Raw genomic sequence first — 26,774 nt, 5'->3', positions numbered from 1 at the left:
TTGCCAGTATTGCTACGCACACATCTTATTCTGCCAAAGTTCTTTTGCTGGTATAGCTTATATTACACCAATCCTCAAAAGGACTTTTTGCCAGTATAACTGCATCTACATAGTGCTTTTGCTGGCATAGCTATGTCAATCAGAAGTGTCATCCCCCCCTCCCCCACACACACTGTTGTTAACCAACATAGCTGTAACAGCAAAACTTAAGTGTTAACCAAGCCTTAATGTGATACAACAGAATGATAAAGTCCAGCAGTAAAACTGAAAGACTCAATAATATGAAATCCAACCTGCCTGGAACTCAAATGCTCAACCAGTAAAACCGATTTCTGGAGAATGAGGCAAAAGCCCATAATTTGATTAAAAACCAATCTACCTTTAATTTTTTTAAACAGTAGCTACTGGCACTATTCAAATAGAATCCAAAGTAAAATTCAATGTATTTTGAACAGATTTATTAGGTACCAAGATGGGGGCAAAATAGTTTGGCAAAACCACCTAGTACTTATTCTCAGTTTTTAGACTGGAAGATATTATCAATAATCTGCTAGCATTAGGATATCACATAAAACAACTTAATCTGTAGTCCCATGCAAAGGGAAAATAACTCCTCCTCCTTAAGCAGGCATTTATGAACAAAAATGATGAGGTAGGCTGCTGTATACTGCAAATCTTTGAACAAGATGCGGTGGAGAACTGTAAATCCAAAGGACAAAATGCTCCACACTTGGGTCTAGAACCACAAAAGGACTTAGGGACCTAAAGTGGCAGTTCAGTGCCTAAATTCAACATTCCACTGTGTATAAATAATTGAATATGCACTGGAACAGGGAGGAATATGGATCTCCAACACATTCCAGGTGAATGCTCTAACCACTGAGCTGAAAGTTATGAGGAGGCACCGCCACCTCTTCCGGTATTTCTTGAAAAATTAAAAATTAAAAACAGCTCAGGCACCTAACTCCAGGAGAGGTTTCATGACTATGAATTCACGTGGAAATAGGTGCCTAACTCCCTCTGAGGGGCAGAGTTTAGGTCCCAACCCTTTCCTCATAATTTCCTATTGGCTGGCTGAAACAGCTCTCTGCTCAGCTTGCTGACTTTAGTGGGAAACTTTTTTAGAGGCCTCTCTCCCCATGCATTATATAAAGATCCTGGGTGCCTAATTCAGGACTGTGGATTTCACTAGGTATCAAAGTGCTACAACTCTGAGTGTTGCAATGCCTAAATCACCAGCTCTAGCCTTGGGTGCATAAAGTTAGATGCCTAAAGAAGAGGTCTATTTTTTAGTGCTGGGAGCTGCAAATGCCTTAAAAAAAAATCAGGCCACCTAGTTAAGGACCCAACTTAAAGCACTTAAAATTGAAGAAAAATTGCCTAAGGTTATAGCACAGTTGCCAATTTTCACGTGATAAATAAGCACCCCAACTTTCACAATAAGCCAAAAATCAAGCAAATCCCATTTCAAAACAAGGCAAAAACAAGCCAGTCCCTAAGAACCCCAACACTCTATGTGCCTAGATCCCCCTGGCATGCAGTCTGGGACTGCAGTGGGCCTGCTGTTCCCCCCTGAATTTCTCCCCCCCCTTGCCCATGCTTGCCGATCACATAGCTCTAAATCTCCTCACTGTTTCCACCTGTTACTGTGTTTTTAGCTGCTTTTGAATGTAGTTTATTGACCTACTCCTAATTTTCCGTGTTATCAATTGCGTAGTTTCCACAAGGGTGCTGTATAATCAATCATGCTTGACTAGGAGCTCGATCTAGGTCAGGAGTCCGAGAACTGCAGCCTTGCAGGTTGAGTGTGGGCAGAAGCAGGACATGGCCAAACTCTAGCCCAGGGTGGGTCAGGGGAGGGGGAGGATAAGGATTACGGGTCTCTGCCTGCAAAGGCCAGTTTGAGCCCAACGCCCTCGCAAGGCGTTACCGCCCCAGCCTCATGGCGCCACGGGAACACACGCAGGCAGGGCAGCGGCAGGCAAACGTCACCAGGCAGCGCCTTGTACCCCAGGCCGGGGACAGAGGGAGCCGGAGCCCCCTGGGCAGCCCTGTCCTTCAGCAGACGGGGAGGCAGCGAAGCTCGTCCCCGCGCCCCGCAGCAGGATGGGGATAGAGATGCGGCCGAGCAGCACAGGCCGGCACCAGATCACCCAGGTGCTCCCCCAGTGCAACCGCCTCAGCCGCGCGCACAGCCCCTCCTCCCGCCTAGGCGGCTCAGAGAACAGCACCACCCCTACATGAAACGGCTCCCTCATGGGGCGCGCGCGGGAGAAGGGCACGAGCCAGGCTCAGGAGAAGCCTCCTACCCACCCAGAGCGGAGACAGACCCCGCACACGCGCACTAAGGCCTTCCGCCTCACACCACACGCGACGCGAGCACTCAGTCCTGTCACGGCGCGTGCGCGGTCAGTATATTCCTGACCTCCCCTACTGGGCAATACACACACGCACACTTACTTCTCTAGCGCATGCGCTCTCTTCTGTCTCTAGCACTATGCACGCGCTCTCGAGATCCTTAGCCAATAGCCCTATCTAGACAGCTTGACTATCAGCGGCGCACGCGCTTTACGTCTCAGCAGAGTCGTCACACATCTCTACTGCGCATGCGCTCTTTAACTAGTTCGTTCTCTCCCCTTTGCACGTGTATGGTCGTCCCCGCTGCTGTCACTTAGCGCATGCGCTCTCGTCCACTTCCCCCCCCCCAGCCTTTCTCCTGCGTTCAATCTGTCGTCCGCTCCCTCTTCGGCGCATGCGGCTTTCCCTAACGCTCCCTGTTGCGCTCAGGCGCTGTGCGCGTCTCCAGGCCCCTGTGCTGGCGCCTGCGCTCTGCGTGCGGTCGGTGCGTGGCGTGCAGTACGGTGGGGGCGGGCGGGGGCGGGGCGGGTATATATAGTGCGCGGCCGGGGCGGCGGCCTCCCCCTTGTCCCCCGGCCGCTGTCGGTGCTGTGTGCGCAGTGCGTGTGCTCCGGCCCCCCGGACACGCCGGCCCGGCCCCGCCGCACCATTTATTACTAAAAATACTTAAAAAATCCAAAAAAAATCCAAAAATCCTGAAAAACCCATAAAAATCCCCCCGAAACCGGCCGGTTTGATATAAAATAACCCGGTGAAGCGAAGCCCCGGACCCGGCACAGCCGAGAGGAGACACCGAGCGAGCCTGACCCCCGCCTAGACCAGGAGCAGCCGAGACCTGCGCCAGGGCCGGCCCCGAGCGACCGGGCCCTCCCCGCCGAGAATCCGCCTCCCGGAGCCGTTAAGTTTCGAATCTTCCACTCGCCCCTCACGGAACCCGGGGCCGCCGCGGCCTCCTCGCGTCAGTGTGACCCCTTCCCCTGCTGGAGACGGCGGCAGGATGAACCCCAGCGCCCCCAGCTACCCCATGGCCTCCCTGTACGTGGGGGACCTGCACCCCGACGTCACCGAGGCCATGCTCTACGAGAAGTTCAGCCCCGCCGGGCCCATCCTCTCCATCCGCGTCTGCCGGGACATGATCACCCGCAGGTCTCTAGGCTACGCCTATGTCAACTTCCAGCAACCCGCCGACGGTGAGCACCAGTGGGGCAGACCCACACCCTGAGACGAGAGGGTCGGAACCGGGGAGAGTGCTCCCCCCTCCCCCAGCAGCACCCTTGGGTGGCTGGTGCTGTGTTCCCCTTGCAGAGCCCTGAAGCCCCTCTCCGGCCTCTCCCTGGGAGGGGGCAGGGGTTCCTCTCCTCCCGGTATTTCCCCAGCAGGAAGTTGGGGTGCGGGGTGTTGGGACACGAGCAAAACTTGGCGCGGTGCTTGGGGAAGTTTGTGCGTTGGAGCCGCCGCTGCTGCTCGGTGACATGCGGCCTGGGGCTGTGTCTGCGCCTCGTGGCGTGGGGGAGGCGCTTACTCGGGAACCGAAAGCAAACGCGAACCCATCAAACTCGAGAGACGGGCCTCGCCTCCCAAAGGCCTCCTGTCTCCGGGAAGAGCATTCGGTACCTCGCCGAGTTGTAACCGCCGGCCCGGCCGGTTCTGCTCAAAACTAGTTTCGACCTCGCTGCAGCGACTCCCTGGTTTCCGGAACCTGGGCTCGTGCAAGTATCGGTGGTCACCAGGAGGGGAGTGTCCAGGTATTTCTCCTGAGGTTAATACGCTGAGTACACGGAGAGAACTGGAATTAAAGCCTGTTTGAAGGAAATGCCACAATAATTAGCACCTTCACTGTTGCCCTAAGAATTGGGTGTGTAGGCATGACGTGGTGAAGTGGTAAAAGGTGGAAGTGTCAGGCCATTGTGAAATAACCTAGTACTCAGATATGAAGTCACATAATGTCCATGGAAATGGGTGTTAAAAAAAAAAGTTAAAGCTTTATAAGCAGGTGCGTGGAGCAAAATGTAGGGTTTTACTTTTGAAATAATGTAGAGTTGAACATCTACAGTCTGTGTCATCGAGCAATCTTGCTTTTGGTACTTAATTTGTCTACAATAAATTCCTCAATGTGTACTGTTGAGTTGTAAAAGCTTGCATTACAGTGTTGGTGTAGCTATAAATTAGGTTAAAGCAAAGCAAGACAAATTATTTTTATGCAGTTCACAAATAATCTGTAAACAGAGCTTCAAGGTGAACCTTGGCATACAAGGCCTTCCTTTGGAATTATATTTTGAAGACTCCATCTGACCAATTTGAAATTGAATGACTCTGATTATGAAATGTCATTATCTCAAATGACTTTGATTAAAGCACAATTTGCCAAATACCAAAATATGTATTTTTAGAAATGTTAAGGAGTCTGCAACACTTGATTTCCCAACTGTTCGGGCATGTGCATTAACTGGTGTTTGAAATTAGTTTTCCTATGTATATGCTATGGCCAAATTCCTGAGTCTGGTTTGCTGGCATCTATATGTATTAAATTAACTGTCTATATAGATGGTAGATATGATCTCTTCAGCCTATTTAACAATTCTCTCTCACTTTAGAGAGCTTTTAATTTAATTTGACTAATATTTCAGAATGAGAGGATTTAAATGCTTATTTTTAACATAAATTTGTCTGGTTTTAAATTGACAAAGGCCTACAACCATTGCCCTTGTGTTGTGATCCAGACAGCTCTCACAAGGGAAAAGGGTGGGTTGGGACTGAACCAGTCAGTACTTTGATGTGGTAACTTCATGACATGTGTAAGTGTTTTAGGAAGTTGTAGGTGATTCAACATATGCCAGTCTTCTTTCTGTTTTTGTATCGAAACATGCCCTTGTATATTACAAGGGTTGATTTGATCACTTTAGTCACTGGATTTAATAGGTAATTTCATTCTGCTATATGCCTAAATTCTATTTGCAATTTCAATTGGATAAGATGTTTTCTTAATACAGAGTTGTTGGTTCTTCAATACCTGTTGTTTCACCCAGAGGCAGTTGGATTTCAGTGGTGGATAATGATCCTTCCATATAGCTAGTGTCCTTTAAATTTGTAAATTATTTTGAGATCCTTTGGGATGGAAGGCTGTATTTATACAACTAAGTCTTTTTCAAAAGTACAACTTTTTTGGTTGAAAATCTCTCCTTCCACTATAGTCTCATGTTCAAGTGACAGCAATGTTCAAAATGTATCCAAACTGTATCTAGTGAATTAAACCTTGCAATGTTTTTTTTAATTAACAAATTTTGCAAATACCATCAAAAGCTATATTTGTGGAAGAATTTTGCAGATAATCCTGTAAAGGCCTGAAAACTGAGTTGAAGCTGAAATATCATCCTTGACTCCTACTTAATTCAAAATTCAAATTAAAACTAGTTTATCTGCCTTTTCTCAATCTAGGCTTAATTCTTATCTATACTTTAACATATCTTATTTTTGTTTTATTAACTATTAGTAACTAGTTAAGAGGTCTTTGAAATTCTTGTTTCACATATTGAGTACCACTAATCCGGGACACTCAAAACTCTCTTCAAACATTAATTATGTCTGATGACACCCTTGTGAGGTATGCAAGTATCTCCACTTAATTCTGATTTATCTGATGAGAGTGAGTCAGTGTCAGTCAGAGCTAGGACACAGGTATCTTGTCTAATCCCTGTATACTAGAGAGAATTATGGGCAAATAATGTCTCAAACAGCAGCTTTTTTCAGACGATTTCTAGATTAAATAATGTTTGCAGCATTTTGTTTAGTGTAAACAAATATATCTAAAATATATTTCTGTATCTGTTTAGCAGTACCATTCCTGGTATTATGGGATATGTTCCATGCAGAGTCTCTATAAAGTGACGAAGTGCAGTCACTTCTGAAGCTGACTGTCCTGTTCCCAACTAAAATGGGAACTAATGACTCATTCAATAGACGCTTAAGCAGAATCAGCAAAAGTATAACATGGGTAAACTCAGTACGTGTGGCCATTTTGTAATAAGTTAACTATTTAATCTATTTGTCTCTTACAAACTAATGCACAGTCCTTTTATGGAAAAGAAGCTAAAATATGTTGGATGCAGTCAGTTTTATTAGTGATAACTTTACAGATGTGTAAAAAGGCCAGTGACTGATTGGGATATCTAGTTTGAGGTTAAAGTGTATTCAGTTCTCATTTTATGCCAAGTGACTATAGCTTTACAGATGGAAAAGGAATTGAAACTTTTTCTCTATACAAAGGTTATTGTTTAAGAATTGCTGTGAATTCAGTGCTCAGGAAAGGTGCCAAATTGGCAGCCATAGACGCTGATGACACCTGTTTATCCAGACCAGGTATATCATGGGCAACAGTAGTTCAGATTTTTTGCGCTGGCCTTGTCTATGTGGGAAAGTTGCACCAACCTTAAAGATGGTCATTAACTTACTGCAGTTAATATGTTTGTAAAAGGGTAGTTTGGACTCACCCTGGAACAAATGTTTAGGGAATGTGTCCTGGAACACTGTCCTTTACAAACAATTAATGTGTATGCGCAAGTCCTTAAGTGTTACTGGAAACAAATAGTGAACTCATTTTTGGCCCCTCTTCTAAGACTGCCAACGATGATTCTAATTATCTCCAGTTGTGGTAACTGTGAGAATTTTACTGAATCCTCCAATTCATTTCACTTGGCCACCAACTGTTTCGATGGTAAAAACTTCTGATTTTTATTAGCCTCGGATGAGACTACATTTCTCACTACTGATCACCCAAATTGTCCATCCTCCCCTACTCCATGTTCAGAATTAAATTTGTGTGTACATTGCATTAGTTTATTTAGTGGGAGAATAAACTTTCATTTTGTACAGTTTTAATTTTTATCCAGTTTAACAATTTTAATAAAGTGTTTTATGCAACCTGATATTTTCTCCAGAGCAAATACTCTTCTAATTTTATTCTCCTTCCACTTTATAACTGGTACCGTTATATGTGAATATAGGGATAACGTGTCTGTTTGGATGAGAGTTTAAGTGGAACCAATTTTCCATCAATTTCTTTCTAGTAGTAGACCCCCGTCAGTTGTATGTACCTACTTACTTTCTGCAGAGCAGTAATCTTTCAACACAAAGACATTTCCAGTTTAATGTGAAAATCTGAAAATAAGCTAGAAGTAACAGAGACATGTGCATTATCAAAAAGGCAGTGATCAGGATATAAAGATTTTCTTTGGGCTATGATATGCACCTGTTTAGATAGAAATGAGATGGCAATTCAAAAATGCATAAAATATTAGTAATTTAGGCAGCGTTCATCTTGTTAGAAATAATTAAGTAGATTTTTAAACGGAAATTGGCAGTAAATTCTACAACTCCTTATACATTTGACTCTTCTTCCACTTAGAAAAAATGGTTAAATGACATTACTATTTTTAAAAGAACAGCTTACTAATACAGTACAGTATTTTGATTTTCCGTTAACATTTTCCTACTATAACACTAACATGATTCAAAGTCTCCTTATGTTGTGAAAAGGACAGGCTCCGTTTTGCTTATAATTTGTCAATTCTGTTCTTTTCATAGAAGTCATGTTATCTTTGTGGATGACTATAACAGTAAAGAATACTCTGTAAAAATCTTACGGGCTCATAGGTTAGAAGGGATAATTCCATAGTTGATGTTTTTCTTTTGAAAGTAAGCGACTTTTTAGTCCTGATAATTACAGCTTTTTATTTGTATCAAAGGTTTTTCTGATTTGGTTGCTGCTTACATCGCATCACTTTTTCTATAGTTCCATTGGTTGAGACTTCAGGCATCTACTGGGGCTCTGCTTTGAACTCCCTCTCTGGACTTATACGAAGAAATAAACACTGAAAGAAGCTGGTCCATCATAATTTAGTACCATCGCTACTTCTTGCTTAAATAACTTCTCACTCTTTTCATACATGCCTGTGATTTTAGTCATGTTACTGCTAGGAATTACCATCCCATGGATATTGAGGATTACTTTTAAAAGATGGAGATGTCAAATATAGTGACATCAGAAATCCTCTTCTAAAAAAAAGTTGGCCGTGAACCTCTACTGGAGTGGTTAAAAACTAACTTACATTATTTCATATTATATGTAGTGTTGTAGCTGTGTTGGTCCCAAGATACTAGACCAGGGATCGGCAACCTCTGGCACGCAGCTTGCCAGGATAAGCATCCTGGCGGGCCAGGCCAGTTTGTTTACTTGCCACGTCGGCAGGTTCGGCGGACCGCGACTCCCACTGTCCCAGGCCAATGGGGGCGGCGGGAAGCGGTGCGGGCAAGGGATATGCTGGCCGCAGCTTCCTGCCACCCCATTGGCCTAGGACGGCGAACCGCGGCCAGTGGGAGCCGCGGTCCGCCAAACCTGCCGATGTGGAAGGTAAACAAACTGGCCCGGCCCGCCAGGGTGCTTATCCTGGTGAGCTGCGTGCCAGAGCTTGCTGACCCCTGTATTAAACAGACAAGGTGGGTGGGTGATATCTTTTTTGGATCAACTTCTGTTGCTATGTGAGACAGGCTCTTGCATGTACACGGAGGTTTTGAGGTCTGGGAGATGTACTACTTTGTGTAAACTGTAAGCTTGAAAGCTTCTCTCTCTCCTAGCAGAAGTTGGTCCAGTGAATGATAATATGTACCCACCTTCTCTCCATTATTTCATATTGCTGTTTTAATACTTAATACTTTATGCATCTTGCAAATTTTCTAAAAAAAATTTATTGCTTTTATCTGTAAAAAGAGTTTGTATATGAAAAGTATGGCAAAGTGTTTCCTTAAATCTGTTGTTTAGAAGTACAAATAGTATTTCTACGCTAATGAGTTAAATGCTTGCCACATGCATTGTTCACTCTGTTCACTTCTTTCTTTGAATATTTGAAAACAATATAAGCTTGGTTAAACTAATATGTCCTAGTCTTGCTTTTTCATCCTCATCCCTCTTGGATCCCTCTTCTGCGCCTCACACCATCTTTAGTAAACATGTTGCTCTAAGGGTTGTATTGGACTTATTCAGGAACCTGACTTAGGTCAGGTCTACACAAGAAACTGCTGGTAATGTTTGTTAGAGGTACAATTTTTTGCAACTTTTTATACCAATAAGACAACTATATCTACATAAGGGCTATCAGCATAAAAGTGTTTTTGGTGTTATAACTTATTTAATGCAGAACTGATATCACTTATATTGACAAAATTGCTTTTTTGGTATAAGCTATATCTGCACTAGGAGGGTTTGCTGGTGTAGGTATGCCAGAAACCTTTTCAAGGGTAGAAAAGGTTGCCACCAATTGATACATTGTGATCCTTGCTCTTCCATACTGTATCTTGAGCACAAGGTGTCCACAGTGATCACAGCTCTTGTTAACCCAGGAACAGAGAAAATCCTACCATTCGCAATCCAATCTATGTATTTTTCTCTTTGGTAGAATGGAGTAAATTACTTAACTTAACTGAACAAAAAATTATTTTGGTGATTGAGATGGGAGTATGAAAGTCATTATCAAAACCTCTCTAATGTCTTCAAGTTTACCAAGAATTAATGAACTTCAGGTGGAGTTAGTGTGTTGATAAAGATGAATGGTTTAATATTTCCCATTAACTTTAGTGTCTCTTCCAGCTGAACGAGCTTTGGATACCATGAACTTCGATGTCATTAAAGGCAAGCCAGTGCGCATCATGTGGTCTCAGCGTGATCCATCTCTACGCAAAAGTGGTGTTGGAAACATCTTCATCAAGAACTTGGACAAATCAATTGATAATAAAGCTTTGTATGATACATTTTCTGCTTTTGGAAACATCCTCTCCTGTAAGGTAAGTGGAAAGTAACAATTGTGCCCAGTGATTTGATATTAGAAGCTACAAAACTGTACTGGGGCTGTTTGACATGTTATGACATTTTTTCTTATAGGTAGTATGTGATGAAAATGGGTCCAAGGGCTATGGATTTGTACATTTTGAGACACAGGAAGCAGCAGAAAGAGCTATTGAAAAAATGAACGGTATGCTGCTTAATGACCGCAAAGTGTAAGTACATAAATACATACTTTGGGGCTCTCACAGACTGTAATTCAACCTAAAGTAGATTACTTCCTGAAGTTTATCTAGAAAATGCAGATTTTTCTAAATAGGTTGCTAATTTTAAAATGATTAAAAATCTAGTGCAGTTGTTCTGTAAATGTATTGATTGCATGTGCTGAAGGTAAGAGGAATGTGAATAAAAATTGACATCTTAAAGTCTTTAAAGCTCAATTTATGGTGGTACAATAATGTTGCAGCTAAGGTGTTTACAGCTGAATGTAGTACAGTTGGACACTAGGACCTGTTACTGGTCTTCAGGCCAGAATAAAATCCTTTTGATCAGGCTAGAATAAAATTGAATCCATCAAGTATTCAAAACAATACTTATTTTCCACAGCAGGTGTTCTCAAAAACTGACATGAAAGCTCTTGTTTGACCTCTGGATTCCTGTTTCCTAGTCTAATGGAGGTTTGAATGTGTTACACAAAAGGTTCTTAGGATATAGTAATGATCCCTGTTCCAGACCACAGTACTGCTAAAACTTAGCATGTGCGACACAAGCATGGCTGTGCAACAGTCTTTTGGAGGGCAGGCTAAGAATGGTAGTGGCTTGGTAAAATGGGAATAATAGAAAATCAGAATTCTTTTTTTCCTGTTATCTTCATTTATACATAAAGGGGGGAGTGAGGCAGCAGCCAAGTAAGCTTTAGAGGTGTGAGGCCCTGCTCTGTAAAAGGTTGCTATGGGAGGCTCTTCCAAGTAGTTTTATACCATGATTTTAGCTGAATTGAGGCACTTAATAGATGGTGGTGGTTTTTTAACTAGCCCAGTAGTTCCAGCAGGTTTATCACTGAAAAAACCTGTAAATTAAATAACTAAACATGATTTAGTGTATCATAAAAGTTACATTTGCTTCAGGCTTCTATTTAGATCATGGAATCGTAGAACTGGAAGGGACCTCAAGAGGTCATCTAGTCCAGTCTTCCGAAGAACATTTTAAAGTAGATTAACAGTTTTCCTGACTATGAAATCTGCAGAGTACCAGGCATCACCAACATTAAAGTCCAAATGTAGCTACAAACCGAGTCAAGGCAATGTTAAATTTTGACTACTGAGCCATATCGATTGGGATGTGGGTTTGCCAGTGGGGTAATTTTAAAATATAATTGGAGAGACTAGAAGAACGATTCAATTTCTATACCAGTCATGTAGTAGCATTTGTGATTGTGCTGAAGTGATTCTGTGGGCCAACAAAGGCTGTGCTTAACAGCACATTCCTCCTCTGGTGGTAGGAACTGACCTCACTGTTCTCAATCAGCTTTTGGCATTGGCCAATTCAAGAGCAAGCCAGATCCATACCTTCTTACTAGTAAGGAGGGACACTATGATATGAGGCTTCTGTAGAGAAGAGGAAAGTTGGGGGTTTAGTGAAAGTCCCTTGTCTAAAAGTCAGATGGGCTATGGAAACTATATTTGAAGGCTACAAAAAACTTTCAGTATAGCAGAAACCACTATGCTAGAGTTTCCCCATTGTCTGATTAATGATGCTGAAAAGTAAGCTTTACACTAATGAAAATTACAATTCTATCAAGTCTTTGGTAAGATTATCACAATTACTCTGATAAAAAGGATTTAAATGGTAAAGAATAATCTAATTGTCTCTTGTAAAGTTGTATCTTAAGTATTTTATCCGTTGCGGATTTCATGCCTATCATTGATCAATACCGCGTTTAAGAAATAACCCATGGTTGAATATTAGTCTGGCCATATGCTGATGTATGTAGTCTAGGAAGAACCTTAGACCTGGATAGATTCATTTTAACCCTATAGTCACTTTGGTTTCCTGTAACTAGATTTGTTGGAAGGTTTAAATCCCGTAAAGAACGAGAAGCAGAACTTGGAGCTAGAGCAAAGGAGTTCACCAATGTTTACATCAAGAATTTTGGAGAAGACATGGATGATGAAAGACTTAAGGAACTCTTTGGCAAGTTTGGTAATGTCTTAATTTTCCACATTGTTTATACAACAGCAAATAGACAAGCTTCAATTTGCTTGTTAAAACCTTTTAACATTAGGGTTCAGGCCATTGTGTAGAGATAATTAAAATGCGTGTATGCTGAACAGTTAGTTGTTAGTTCAGTGTTCAGATCCAGAGAAATGATTAATATCCACTAAAGAATTTCAGTTGTCCAGAGTAGTGCGCACAAGAACTTGGCCATCAGAAATGTCCTCATCCAGTTTAAAAACAACAGGAGGACATTACATTTGAATAATACATATAAATTTTGAGGATCTTGGAGTTTCAAATGAAATGAGGAAGTGAGCCTTTTAGGTTTTGGTATGGCCATTGAATAGTGGATCTTGGAAAGATGTGTAAATGAATGATGCCTTTGTTACATCTCCATTGCCATGCGGATGCCCCTGTGCATTCTTCCCTCTGAGGGTCTTCTATTCCACACAATTGTTTGCTTGGTTTCTGAATTAAGGATGGAAATATAGAAAATTAAGCTACCTGCAATATCAGTGTTAAGATGTTGAATTTAATCTTGCATAGCAATTTTGTTTAATGTCTAAAGTCTGTATTGGTGCTGTCATTCATGTCCTCGTAATTCATACTGTATGATATCACTATTGAAGCTAGTGATGTTAAAACCTTTATAAATGGTTTTTACAAACATGTTAATACACCTGCCAAGCCATCTTCTACTTACCGACTTGGGTGGTGATATAGGACATTTAGCAAATTATATGGAGGAAAGAGTCTAGTGTATAAAACTTGAAATTCTAGTTCTGATTCATATGGATCATTATGTACTGTTCTAATTCCAGATGCCACATGAAGTATCTTGCTAGTGTTTCAAAAAGTATTTCATAATTCATATGCATGCTTGATGACTAATGTCCTTTTAAAGTTAGTATATGATGCCAGCTGTCATTTGTGAAAGGGTGGAGTGAAGTAAATTCCAGGCTCTGGAAGTGCTCTAGTGGGCATAGATTCTCCTGCTTGCAGAAATGGGCAGATGTCTTTTGACCCATCCCCTCCAACCTGTCGTTATAAGGCTTACAAATTGGCCAAATTTGGTTGAATTTTCATGGGGCCAACAAAAGGCATGTCCTTGACAGAAAGGCCACTCCTATGCCAAATTCAAGTCCTGCTTCAAAGCATAGGGCACTAACGCTTTTCAAAGAAAAGGTCACCAGAATTTTTTAATATGGGCTAAACAATGTATTTTTCCCTAACCTTGTTCTCTGAAATGACTGGACTGTTTCGGCTGGAATTTTCTGGAAAAGTTGGGCCTGAGACAGACACCAAGCTTGGAAACTTTCAGCCCAAATTGTTGATTTGGCAAAATTATAAGGAAATGAAAACAGTTTTATAATGAGAAGTATCGGGCAAACATAATAGGTGGGGCTACCAGCCCAGCCTGTGCATTTGTACAAAGGAAATAAAATATATTGAAATTTTGTCATAAAATTTCAGGGTTATGTCAGTTAAGGTAAACTCATCTAGGAAAGCACCATTTCTTTATGCAGAATCTTGCAGTCAACTTCAGTAAAAAACACCGAGTGCCTAATGTTAAGCTCCTAAATACAAGTGACTTATTTCTCAGAGTTGCTGAGCTTCAATTAGCATATGTAGGATTTGTGGATGCTCAGTACTTGTGAAAATCAGGCAACTTCTATTTAAATACCAAAATGTAGATTTAGGAGCATAACCTGAGGCAACTGTGACAGAAAGTTTTGGCCAAGAGACTTAAGTAAACATTGCTCATATAGAAAGTGCTTCTAGGGGCTGAGGATGGCAGCACACCTGGGGCATTCTTTAGGAAAGGAATCTGCTGTACGCTTAGCAACTGGAAAATTTCTTGACCAATAGACATTCTGTATAGCATCAGTGATAACGCAAGCCTTAGTTAGACGCTGAATAATATAAATTAGATTATAATCTCTTCAGGACCGGGACTGTGTCCTTTTGTACTATCAAGCACCTAGCAAACCTGTGAATGTTGTAAAACTTAACAAAAAAAGGGAGGGGGGGCATGGAAAATGGATTTTTATGGAAAACCCACATCTTCAAGTGGTATGTAAGATCTCATAACATCATATGGTATTGTGAATGGAACAGATTTACTAATTCTGTAGGTTTTTTAGGATTTAACTTCTTGCAGGTAATACTAAGATTTAACCACCAAACAGACAGGTATATAGAATGTACATATAATAAATATTGCATACTTTTTTCAGGCCCTGCCTTAAGTGTGAAAGTTATGACCGATGAGAGTGGAAAATCCAAAGGCTTTGGCTTTGTTAGCTTTGAAAGACATGAAGATGCCCAGAAAGTAAGTTTACACAGGATTTTTTTTTCTTTTAGATGCATCATTCTGGGAGACTAGTAATTTTGAGTCTTGAATACAAACTTTTTTTTGCATCCTGTAGATCCTTCCAAATTTTTATTGATTTGATTTTTATGAAAAGATGTGAGGAAACAGGAATGAAATCTGCTACTTTGGATGATGTAGTGGTTTTTGATTCACATTGAGAAGACTTCTGGGTTGGATGTTTGGAGCATATCACTAAGTTGGCTGCTTCCCCAGAAATAGTCCTATCTAGAAATGATATAATGGCCTTTAAATTATTTAACATTTATATTGTAATATTGCCTAGAGAGCTCCGTGGGGTTTGGGTCTCGTTGTGCTAGGCATTGTGGAAACAGTAAGTAACCCCTGCTCTAAAGAGCTTATGATCTGAAAGACAGGGTACAACAGGTGGCTATGACAAGTGGGCAGGGAGAGTGCATTGTTTTTTAAAAATTACTAAGACTGGAAACTTTACACAACGAAACTGTTTCCTGTACGTATTCAGCCATATCTACTTGCTTTAGTAACAGCATATGGTTTGTGCTGCTTTTTATGTCTTTTTGCATTGCAGAGGCAACACAGCTATGACAACTGACCTGAGGACTCTATTCCATCTTGTATACGTGGACAATTGTTTAAACTATAGTTACTTACACCTTTGTAAAACACACTGAAAAAATAAGAAATAATTTGGCCTATATAATCTTTATTACTATTGATTTGCAAGACAGAAAGAATGCTGCTTTGAGCGCAGGCTGATGTTACAGGGCTAGAAGTTAGAAAGAACATCTTAGTTTCCCTCAGTTGTCACCAGCACAAATGTGCACACAACACATTAGAATAAATCCCACCTTATAAATAGATAAGTAAGATTTAGGTTTGCACATTTTCTTAGTCTGAGTGTACTTAAGCTCTCTTGTGTTCTATATATGTATTACATTCTTATGGAAAATGGTTCACTTTAGTAACTGTAATGCATTTGCACAATGGTAGACAAGTGATTCCGGTATATTAGGTAAATACACATTTAAAAAAGCTTTTAAATTAATAGACATAGACCTGTACTAAAGCTTTCACACTGAAGGGGATACACTATAAATTCAAAATCTTAGTGTCAAGTATTGCCTCTGCTAGAGTGCCCTTACACATTTAGAATTGATGTTCAATATTGTCCTATTTTGAAAATGCGTGAAAGATGCAGGAGGAAAAAAGGGAAATTGAGTGTGGATGGCATTGTCAAATACACAAAGTGAACAAAATTTGGAGAAGTTTTTCTTAAATCTTTAAGTGACAGTAATTTTACATGTTTAACCATTGTGGGTAAAATTCAGATGTATGGTTTTTGAGCTTATGGCCCTTTAACCATCTTCTTTGCATATGGTTCAGAGTATGCCTATACTAGACATGCTATAGGGGCACAAGTGCACTGCTGTAGTTGTAGATATTGACCCACCTCTGAGAGGTTGTGGCTAGGTTGGCTGAAGAATTCTTCCATCAACCTAGTGGTGTCTACACCATGGGGTAGGTCGGCTTAACTATGTCACACGGTGTGAAATTTTCACAGCCCAGAGTGATGTAGTTAGGTCAAATTAACTTTAATGTAGACTAGCCCTGAGTTAAACAGGGCTATGAACATGTTGTGGGTTTTGGATATGTATTCTCTGTGGGCTTTGGTTCTCAGAAAAATTCTTAAAGGATATCTTTAATAGATTTAACAGTACAGTTGATGAATGTTTACTTCTGTCCCCTTTTGATTTTTCTTTAGTCCATATACTGGACAGAAAATACTTGTACATATCATCTTATACTTAATGAAATATGATCCAAGAAGTTCTAAAGATGGCTTTGTTTCAATTAACCATATTTTACATCGGTTTATTGTGGCAGAAGGCGGGGAAAACATTTCGTTTTTATTGTTGGAAATTTTATATAACTTGTGCACTTAAACTGCATTAGTCAGTGGCTGAAAAACATGTTAGGTTTAATATACTATGAGCATTGGTAACCCTTTGTTTATTTATGAAGGCTGTGGATGAGATGAATGGAAAGGAGCTCAATGGAAAGCAAATTTATGTTGGCCGGGCTCAGAAAAAAGTGGAAAGACAAACAGAGCTCAAGCGCAAATTCGAACAAATGAAGCAGGACAGGATCACCAGATACCAGGTTACACTTTTAAATTGAATGAAGACGTTTATTTTATTACTAATCTCTTTAAATAAAGCAATTCTGTCTTTTCTAAAGAGGGTAGTTTTATTTTTTTAGGGTGTAAACCTTTATGTGAAAAATCTTGATGATGGGATTGATGACGAACGTCTAAGAAAAGAATTCTCCCCATTTGGTACAATCACTAGTGCAAAGGTAAAGTTAGCATTTTAGACTTAATTTGTGTTTTGCAATGTCTTGTATGAAAGTCATGGTTTGTCACCTAAGATGTGAAGATATCGTACAACCACCCCTACATCCAACCATCATTAAATTTGAGTACTGATTCTTACTAAAAAAATCATACTGTTTTTAAAAGTGTATTCATGTTGTATTTTTGGATGTAGTGATACATAATAGTTTAAAAATGCATGTATTATAGGCTGTCTGCACTACCTTATTACTCCTTTTTGTGCATCACATTCATAGTCATGAACCACTGCATGAGTATTTATTTCTCTCATTTTTTCACAGATTAATAAAAACTCAGACCAATCAACCATAGAAAAACTCCAGAAATCTCAATTTATATCTGGGATGGATGGATGCTGACATTACTAACAAAAAATCAAATATTTTTTCAATGCAATGGTTCATTCATACTATTCCTCACTAATAGGCCTGAAGTGACTAGTGTTGCGAGAGGATAGACTTGTATCCAATAAACCAGCTCTGAAAGAAAACAACAAAAATCATCCTGTGCCATTCACAGTCCTGGCACAGGAGCTGGCAGGTCCATTGTATGCAGAGCAACTTATCAAAAGGGATTTTAAAATTATATATTCCTCAGTTCAAAGCTGGAACAGATTATTTGATTCTTAGAAAACTGTAGGTTAGATCAATATTTTGAGATTTTGCCTGTTCGCAGTCAACTGGGTTGGATTTTTTTCCCTAGCAGAAGGCAGAATTGACAGTGGGTATATTATGTTTCAAAACTAAGCAGTATACATCATATACCTTCCACTTGCAGAAAGTGTTAAAAAAAACAAAACAAAACAAAAAAAAAACCCTGGAATTCAATTCTTATCTGTACCAAATTGTGCATCCTGCTCCAGACTGGTTTTAAAAAACGACCTTTTTTTTTTTTTTTTTTTTTTTTTGGCAGGTCATGATGGAAGGTGGCCGCAGCAAAGGGTTTGGGTTTGTATGCTTTTCTTCACCAGAAGAAGCAACCAAAGCTGTCACAGAAATGAATGGTAGAATTGTGGCCACTAAACCATTATATGTAGCTCTAGCCCAACGCAAAGAAGAGCGCCAGGCTCACCTCACCAACCAATATATGCAGAGAATGGCAAGTGTGAGAGCAGTACCTAATCCTGTAATCAACCCCTACCAACCAGCACCTCCTTCAGGTTACTTCATGGCAGCTCTCCCACCGGTATGTATAGAAATAATTAATTTCATATTCTATACCATTGATAGAATCTGTTTAGATTTCGCAGTAAATTATGACTCAATCGAACATCTGTAATGTTAGTATGTTAACACCAAAATCACCAGCTTTATGAATTTAAATACTGAAGAACCTATGAAAATGTCTAAATTTCTGGATGGAACCATACATTACATTCTATAAATCAGTATTTTTTCAGATATTTGAATTAGGAAAGTTTATAGAAGAAAGTACTTAGAAATGCCTGGGTGGTGGGTGGAACAGGTACATCAAGATTAATAAACAGATGTCGTTTTATTTTTTTGGCAGACTCAGAACCGTGCTGCATATTATCCAACTAGCCAACTTGCTCAGCTCAGACCAAGTCCTCGCTGGACTGCTCAGGGTGCTAGACCTCATCGTAAGTAGTCTCCTTAACTTGCTAAATAAAGGGGCATTCATGGAACACTTATTGTCTAGCGAAGGTTAACTATGTAGCACTAAAATAAAAATGTTTGATGGTCATTACATGTAATTGGTAGAAAGGTAATACGCCAGTTTTGGCTCCTGTTTGCGGATGTTTGCCAGGAGACCTAATTTAAGGTTAACTTGTTAAAATATAACTGATGAGATAGCTTTTTATAATAAGCAGCTGTATCTCAAATTGTCATTGGGTTAAATTCCAGCCCCCCAAAAACTAGACTGCTGACTTTTCCCTTTCTACCCTTATCTGTAATACTAGTTAACATGCCATATGAGGATGGCAAAGGAAAAAAAATGACTGACAGTCCTTCGTCACCATTCAATATTGTTCATGATGCAACTTAAACACTGATTGTTTTAAATGCAGCATTCCAGAACATGCCTGGTGCTATCCGCCCAGCAGCACCCAGACCACCCTTTAGTACCATGAGGCCAGCTTCTTCACAGGTTCCACGAGTCATGTCAACACAACGTGTTGGTGAGTTTCAGGTTTTAAAAATTGAATATTCCTTGATCAGGCTGCACCAATATCCACCTTTGTTTAGGTATGTAACTCATTTGTGGCCACACTTCAGAGATTCTGTTAATGCTGAATAATATTTCAAATACCTTTTTGAAGCTGAATAGTGCAGAGGAGTCACCCTTTTGTTCTGTATTGTACCTGCCCCTAGCTGACTTGGGGTTTCTAACCTCCTAATGGCCAGCTAACATGTTAGCCCAGCGTGTGTAAGGGAGGTTGAGGAGGCTCCTACTCCCCATAGCACCATCCATTTCTCTTCTGCTTATGGCTATATGGCTAGTTCATACTTCTCGGTATTTCCCTCGCAGATTAGATTGCTGTCCTCCTACTCCCTCACTGTGATTTCTCTACCACCTACCCCTCTCCCAGTATCAAACCCTCTCTCTGCTTAGGAATGTGCCCTGTCAAGACTACACATTTGAGGCTGACCTAGTGTCTCTAGGGGAGGCTGCTTGTTTAATCCTTCTCAGTCGTAACCTGTATTTTCCAATTATTTTGCAACTATGAGAAGATGTTGCTCAATATATAGATCAACTTTTAACCCACTAGATTAATATTAACTAGGAGTTCTCAACTTTTTCATACTGTGGGCCACATCTTAATGATACTGCGTGGGTGGCCTCCCCCTCCCATTTGTATCTGTACCATTCCTGTGGTAACTACAGCAGTGGATTATGTGGCAGAATAATATTGAGAAAACATTTATTTTTAGCTCTTAACATTGTTGCAGATGGGAACAAGGAGTGCCAGTATCACATGACAGTACTGTCTGGAGATCAGCGGCAAGTGGGGACCACTGTTATATAAAGAAAAGCACATTCAGAATGTTTTAGTCAGCTATATATTAGTAACACATCTAATCATTTAAAGTAATGTTTAGAGTAACTTAATTGGCAAAATGTTTTAATTGAAAAAGAGAATCACCTTTAATTATGACTGGGGTAGAATGAAATTCAAGTAAACATATTTAATCAAAAGCAGATGTTCTCTCCATGGTACTTTTTTGTAGTGTTTAAAGAGAAGCAAGTAATTAGCAAAATAATGAGAAAAGAAACATGCTTTTTGGTTTTGAGCCCACAGGTTGACCATTGGTGTTATTTACTATCATTGCTGTAATCAAATATAATACAATACTAAAATTAGATATTCAGTATAGTCCTTAACACTGTGTCAATTCATTAACTTGTACAAAATGTAAGCTTAATGAAATCTGAATTATTAACATATAAATCATGTTAATCTTTACAGCTAATACATCAACACAGACAATGGGTCCACGTCCTGCAGCAGCTGCTGCTGCAGCCACTCCTGCTGTACGCACAGTTCCACAGTACAAGTATGCTGCAGGTGTTCGTAATCCTCAGCAACATCTTAACACACAGCCACAGGTTGCTATGCAGCAGGTATGTAGTCTTGGTTTTGGTAGCCAAGTGATGTCTTTGCTGAGGAAACTTTTCTTTTGCCTAATCTGTATCATAACTGTAAAGCATCTGCCTTCACCACTGAGATCATTGAAGCCACAGAGTCTGATGTTAAGACTTTATTTTTCACAAATCTAAAATATATTGGGAACAAAACTTATTTTCTATAGTGATATTACATATTTTTGAGTTTTCTCACCTTATGTGGTTGAGATTTTTTTGTGCTTCTGCATTAGTTTTTCCCCCCGTTGCGCCACAGGTACCAAATCGTGGCACCAAGTTTGCAAGCTTGGAGTTTAAAATAAATCTCAAGCATTCTTAAGGAGGACATGACCCTGTTCTACTTGTTTTGTACTACCCAAGTGCTTGATGTTACATTCTGGGCTTGAGCTTTGCTTAATATATATAAATTATGCTCAACAAGGGATTGAGGCCGTACTAGTATGCCTTGCAGTATCAGTCAGCTTTTACCAGCCTCTTGAAGAAAATTACTCAGCCATAATTTTTTCTAATATTTGACAAATATGCAGGCATGATTGTTACGTTGAAGATTCCCTGTTCTGTTCATACCCTCTGAAGCACCTGGCATTGGCCACTGTCAGAAGGCAGGATACTGGGCTAGATGGACCATTGATCTGACTCAGTATGGCCGTTCTTATGTTCTAAGTCTTGGAAGTATAAAATAATGTTTGAATGTTCCAGAATTTAACTTTAAAGTACAATGTTTTATTAACTTGCAGCCAGCTGTCCATGTGCAAGGTCAGGAACCCTTGACTGCTTCCATGTTGGCTTCTGCCCCTCCACAAGAACAAAAGCAGATGTTAGGTATGTACATTTGATCCCACTAGCCAATTGTAGTAGAGATTAAATAGTTTTCAACCTTTTTAAAATATGTGCTTCTAATCAGTTGTAAAGGAGTATTTTGAATCCTCCTGTTGTAGGATACATGGCTGAGTTTTTAAGATGAAAGTATTTGCCCCTTTTCACATTGTAGGATTTGACATCTGACTATAGCACTGCTGTCTGTCCTCAGCAGATGTAGAATGGAGAGACATGAATGAAATATCAAACCACTTTAGGTTAGGATTAGGCAGTTGATGTATTTTCTATTCCAATAAACCAATTATTTGTTTACCTAATGCAAAAGCCTTAACTAGGTGAGAGCATGGAATGCATAGCAGTGGGGTTGATACTGCTGTAATTTAGGCTTTTAATGGATACTACTTTTCTGCAACAGAGTTAACCTCTGAGTATATGCAAAGCAAAGACTCTCAGTTGCTGATTACTTTAAAGGCTCCTTTAATCTTGTTTTTAATGACTGATACTCTAGTTTTATACAATCATATTCAGGAGTTTTTATTTTTAGCATTCAAGTGGGTAGGATATAATACGTAACCTTTTAATAATTTTGAGGAATTTAGATACAAGTCCATAGATTGCTAAACATAGGCACTAAAATCTGTTAAGCATTGTTAAAGGCTAAATTAAATTTTAATGACATTGATCACTGTAGAGTTTTAATGTTTTTCTAGGTGAACGGCTGTTTCCCCTTATTCAAGCTATGCACCCTACTCTGGCGGGTAAAATCACCGGTATGTTGTTGGAGATTGACAACTCTGAACTCCTTCATATGCTTGAGTCTCCTGAGTCTCTTCGTTCGAAGGTAGATAGACTTTTAGCATCTAAGCCCTCCTTTTGATGTTACATGTGTATTGTGTGTAATTTAGCTGCTTCACTATCTTAAATTTACTGAGATTAAAGCATTGTCTTTTGTAACAATTGTTTTATCCTATTAGGTTGATGAAGCTGTAGCTGTACTACAAGCCCACCAAGCTAAAGAGGCTGCTCAGAAAGCAGTTAACAATCCCACTGGGGTTCCAAGTGTTTAATATGTAAGTTTTCCTACAGAATACATTCTTAATTTTTCTCATCTGACCAGGGTGTTCTACTGGCATTTTATTGTGTATATAGTTAGTCAAGAATGTTTTAATATGACCTGCTGTAGCTAAAGTTTCTGTACTCCTAGAAATAAGTTTCTAGTTATAAGCCACTGTTAAATAGACTATCATTAGACAGCTTTGGCAACAATAATTTGGAAAGAAGGGAATTATATAAAAAAAATACATAGCTTTAGTTTAAGTTGACCTATTTACTAGAGCTATTGGGATGCAGGACTTCACTAAAGCTTGTCCCTAATCTGAGACCTTGTAAATTTGAGACTACTAAGAGATGGCCTTTTTATTCCTCAAACAAGAGGTATGTGCAGCTGTGTGAAGGTTAAATCCTGTCATAAATTACTCATATACTTTATAAATGCTTCAGAATAAAAAGAAACAAGATATTAATACCTGAACATAAATGCAACTGCAAGATTCTATTGTAAAACCCTCAATAAGGGGGAGGGGGGGAAGAGAGAAGGGGATTAGAATTGGAATTGTAAAAGGAATATCCCTAATTAGCAGTACAGAAGATACTGTCCATAATTGAAATGTAAATGTCCTCAGAAATACAGTTCATTGAGGAATACATCATAAATTAGAACTTTGGAGGAAATCACCACCTCTGACAAATATAAATCACCATCCATATAATTATTCAAATGGCAGCTTGAGAATTTTGGGGAGGTTTGATGAGAATGTTCTTTAGGATACACAAATTTGATGGGTTTTTTTTATATAGTATGTATGAGATTCCCTTTTTTCGCTTCCCTTTTTTCAGTAGATATTGGAGCTCAGCTATTTATGCTATAGTTTGTGCATAATTGAACACCCCACCCTGCAGAATGCCTGGGAATGCCCACCAGCGGGGGGACAGAACCATGGGCATGGTGGGAGAGGGGGCACATAGGGTTACCTGCCACTGGGCTTCTCCCCCCCCCCCCCTTTCTGCAAGCACAGAGCTGCCCAGCTGAAGGAGGTTGTCAGCTCAGCTGACTCTGCAGCCGAACGCCACCTCCTGGGTCCTAGTGCCAGTCATGCTCCCCTTCTGTGTGCTTGGGAGCCTTCCTGTTTTCTGTGCAGCAGGGCAGAGGAAGGATAGGGGAATAACAAGGGGGAAGCAGGAGCCCAGCATGCCGTGTCCCCTTGGCAACAGCTGAGGCTTCCCGTTAAGCAGGTCCATCAAACCTTCATCCTGGCAAATTCTACCCCCTACATCTGGACTCTCCCACTGAGCCTCAACCAGCTGCACCGGGACCCCCACCCCATCAAGCCTCAGCATCAGACACCCCCCTGCCAAGTCTCATCTCCCCACACCTGGACATGACGCACCTAGACACCCCCTCTTGAGCCCCAACCACCTTCACCTGGATCCCCCCTGCAGAGTTCCCATTGCCCCTGCACCTCCCCAACAAGCCCCTGTGCATCCAGATCTCCCACTGAACCGCCCACACCCAGATTGCCCCACACAGAAACCTCTTGCCCCTCTACACTTGAACCAAACTGTAAACCCTGTATATAATGGAAACCACTTCAAGCCTGGGGGTGCTGCAGTACCCCCAAACCCTTAGTTCCAGTATCTATGCACCTGGTGCAGAGGGGCAGGGTCCCAGGGTGTTTCTGGGGCAGGCCCAGCCCTTGCACTGTGAGGGTTGGGTGCAGCCTTACTGCCAAGTCCCTGTACTGGGGGAAGTGGGGGCTTCAGAGTAATCTTCTATCTCAATGTAGCCAATGGCCTGTGCTCCCCCACCACCATGCTGGAACCACATTATTTATTGAGAAAATTTACAGAATTTTAAAATACCATGCACATAACTTTTTGCAGAATTCCCTCAGCAGTGACAGTTGTCCAACTAACCGTGTATATAGAATTCACTCTACAGGGTTTTCTTTACATGCTGATTAAATTAATTTTTATATTTTTGTATTGCAATTAAAAATTGTCCTCCCCATGAGGTTGCTAAATTTTATGTCTCCATTTTACAGATGAGAAACTGGGGCAGAAATGTTAAATAACTTGACCAGGTCCAGAAAGGGAACAGAATTGCAGAGTCATGATTACAGTGCAGAAGGTCCATCATTCAATCCAGCGTTTAGTCCAGCTAAACCACATTACCTGACTTTATATATGTTGGGGTAGTCAATAGGCGGGCTGCAGGCCAAATCTGGACCACTAATGTTTTTGAACAGATCCTGAAATCTTTTTATTTACATATAATTTTTTTTTATTTTCTATGGAGTCTGGACCTTGACTTACACCTTGACCAAGACATTTTGACCTTGACAAAAAATAGACTACCCCTGATATAAGTTAACATTTTTGAACGGTCTTCACCGGAAATGGCTAGGGACGTGCTTTTTAAAAAATGAAAGTTTAAATTCTATATCTAGGTCCCTAAAATGGGGGTTAGGGAATTGAGGAGAGAGAATTCAAAACATCTGGTTTCATCATGATCTGTTATTTTGCAGGAGCAAATACAACAGTTGTACGCTAGTTTCAATATAGTCTCTCTAAACGGCCAATTGTTGCCATCATTAGTTTGTGCCTAGATGAACAGGGGGAAAATGTGTTCGCACTACTTGAAAAGAAAATGTTTTCAATTCTAATTTTGGCCCAAACTCAGCATGTAGTATCTGAAGAGAGAGGATTATTTGGTAATGTTCTCCAGGAAATTTGCTCATATTTAATGTAGGTTGTCTTGGAGCTCTACTTGGGTACCTGATGCATCTTCTCCACTATTAAAGGAGAATCAGATTTGATGTCCAGCAAATTACCATCATTAAACATTAGAATTACTTGGAAAGATCCTTCACTACTACTGTCACAACATTACTTACCAGCATATGTGCTTGCCCATACTGTGATGTTTTTTGGGCTTCATGACACATTACTACTTGCCATTGGGAATAGTTACTAAATTAGATGTTCTCCGTTGCTGTGATTAAGTGTATGGTAATAGTTGTCTCAGAATGAGGCGGTATAGTCCAGTGCTTAGAGTAGGGAGGACTTGAATTCAAACTATTTATTTGTATTATTATAGCCCCATGGACGATGGCCCCATTGTGCTAAGCACTGTACAAAGATAAGAGATCTAGTTTCAACTCTCATTGACTAGCTATGACCTTTGGAAGAGGCACAACTTCTCTGTACCTCTTTCCACATCTGTACGCGAACTTGTAATGTTTGTGACGGTCTTTTAGATCATTATATAGAAGATACTATGAAAATGAAGAATATTACTGTAAGTTACTAATTTTTTCACATTAACAGCTTCTAATACTGTTCTTGTTTACAGAAAGATCCGGGACTTCAAACTAGAACTTTGCTTCACCGAAGAAAAAAAAATCTAAACATGGAAAAATGATTAAATATTGAGAAAAACATTGCAAAATATAAAATAAATAAAAAAAGGAAAGGAAACTTTGAAGCTTATGTACAGAGCAAATGCCAGGGCTAGCAAAACTAATGCTGGTCCTAGATTTACCTATTGATTTAAAACAAAAAAAAATAGTAAAATAAAAAATACAAATTAATGTTTTATAAACCCGGGGGAAAAGAATTTTCAGCACAGTACAGAAATTTAAAGCATTCCTTTCTTTAATTTTGTAATTCTTTACTGTGGAAAAGCTCAGAATATCACCACTGTTTTAGTTAACAGTGAGAATTGATAGCTGAGCAAAGAAACGTAATTTGGATTATAAAATTCTTGCTTTAATAAAAATTCCTTAAACACGGTTTTATTTAATACTCTTTCCTTTTTCCTGTCATGTTGGTATGCCTCAAACTACATTGGTGTCATTCTAGAGTCTGAGCTGGAATCCTACTCACTATAATACCTTTATGCAGTTTCCAGATCAGAGCAACCTACATTTAGCCACCTGTCGCTAGTATTATAAACTCAGGTACTAAAACAAGTGAACTGAACAGCTGGATCCACATGTTTTAGTTTTCCATTCCTAGTATCATGTATTTTCTATGTCTTCATGAACATATTTATGTATTTATAAATAAGATTTTGAATTACTTCCTGAAGACCACCCTAAAACATGAGCAATTTAAAGTATAGGACTATTGAAATTGGA

The 26,774-nt window shown here is 40.1% G+C and overlaps 1 protein-coding gene across 3 annotated transcripts; it reads left to right on the top strand.

Annotated features, from left to right (window-relative positions):
- The first annotated feature begins 2,937 nt into the window (after nt 1-2,937).
- PABPC1 (poly(A) binding protein cytoplasmic 1) lies at nt 2,938-26,427 on the top strand. 3 transcript variants are annotated; one of them, XM_039522178.1, is made up of 15 exons: nt 2,938-3,548; nt 9,998-10,191; nt 10,289-10,404; nt 12,252-12,382; nt 14,644-14,738; nt 16,782-16,919; nt 17,019-17,114; nt 18,064-18,336; nt 18,661-18,751; nt 19,181-19,291; nt 20,582-20,736; nt 21,495-21,579; nt 22,287-22,417; nt 22,551-22,646; nt 25,988-26,427. In XM_039522178.1, the coding sequence occupies exons 1-14, from the start codon at nt 3,356-3,358 to the stop codon at nt 22,641-22,643; spliced, it is 1,902 nt and encodes a 633-aa protein (XP_039378112.1). In that variant the 5' UTR covers nt 2,938-3,355; the 3' UTR covers nt 22,644-22,646; nt 25,988-26,427. The 3 variants fall into 3 exon arrangements, with proteins under 3 accessions (XP_039378112.1, XP_039378111.1, XP_039378110.1); XM_039522177.1 differs by having other exon boundaries at nt 12,252-12,391; nt 25,992-26,427; XM_039522176.1 differs by having other exon boundaries at nt 12,252-12,391.
- Nucleotides 26,428-26,774: the final 347 nt, after the last annotated feature.

This window comes from Mauremys reevesii, linkage group 2 (assembly GCF_016161935.1).
Source record: "Mauremys reevesii isolate NIE-2019 linkage group 2, ASM1616193v1, whole genome shotgun sequence".
NCBI classification, from domain to species: Eukaryota; Metazoa; Chordata; order Testudines; family Geoemydidae; genus Mauremys; species Mauremys reevesii.
Note: the sequence above shows the minus strand (reverse complement) of the source record. Positions and strands in the feature narration are given on the sequence as shown.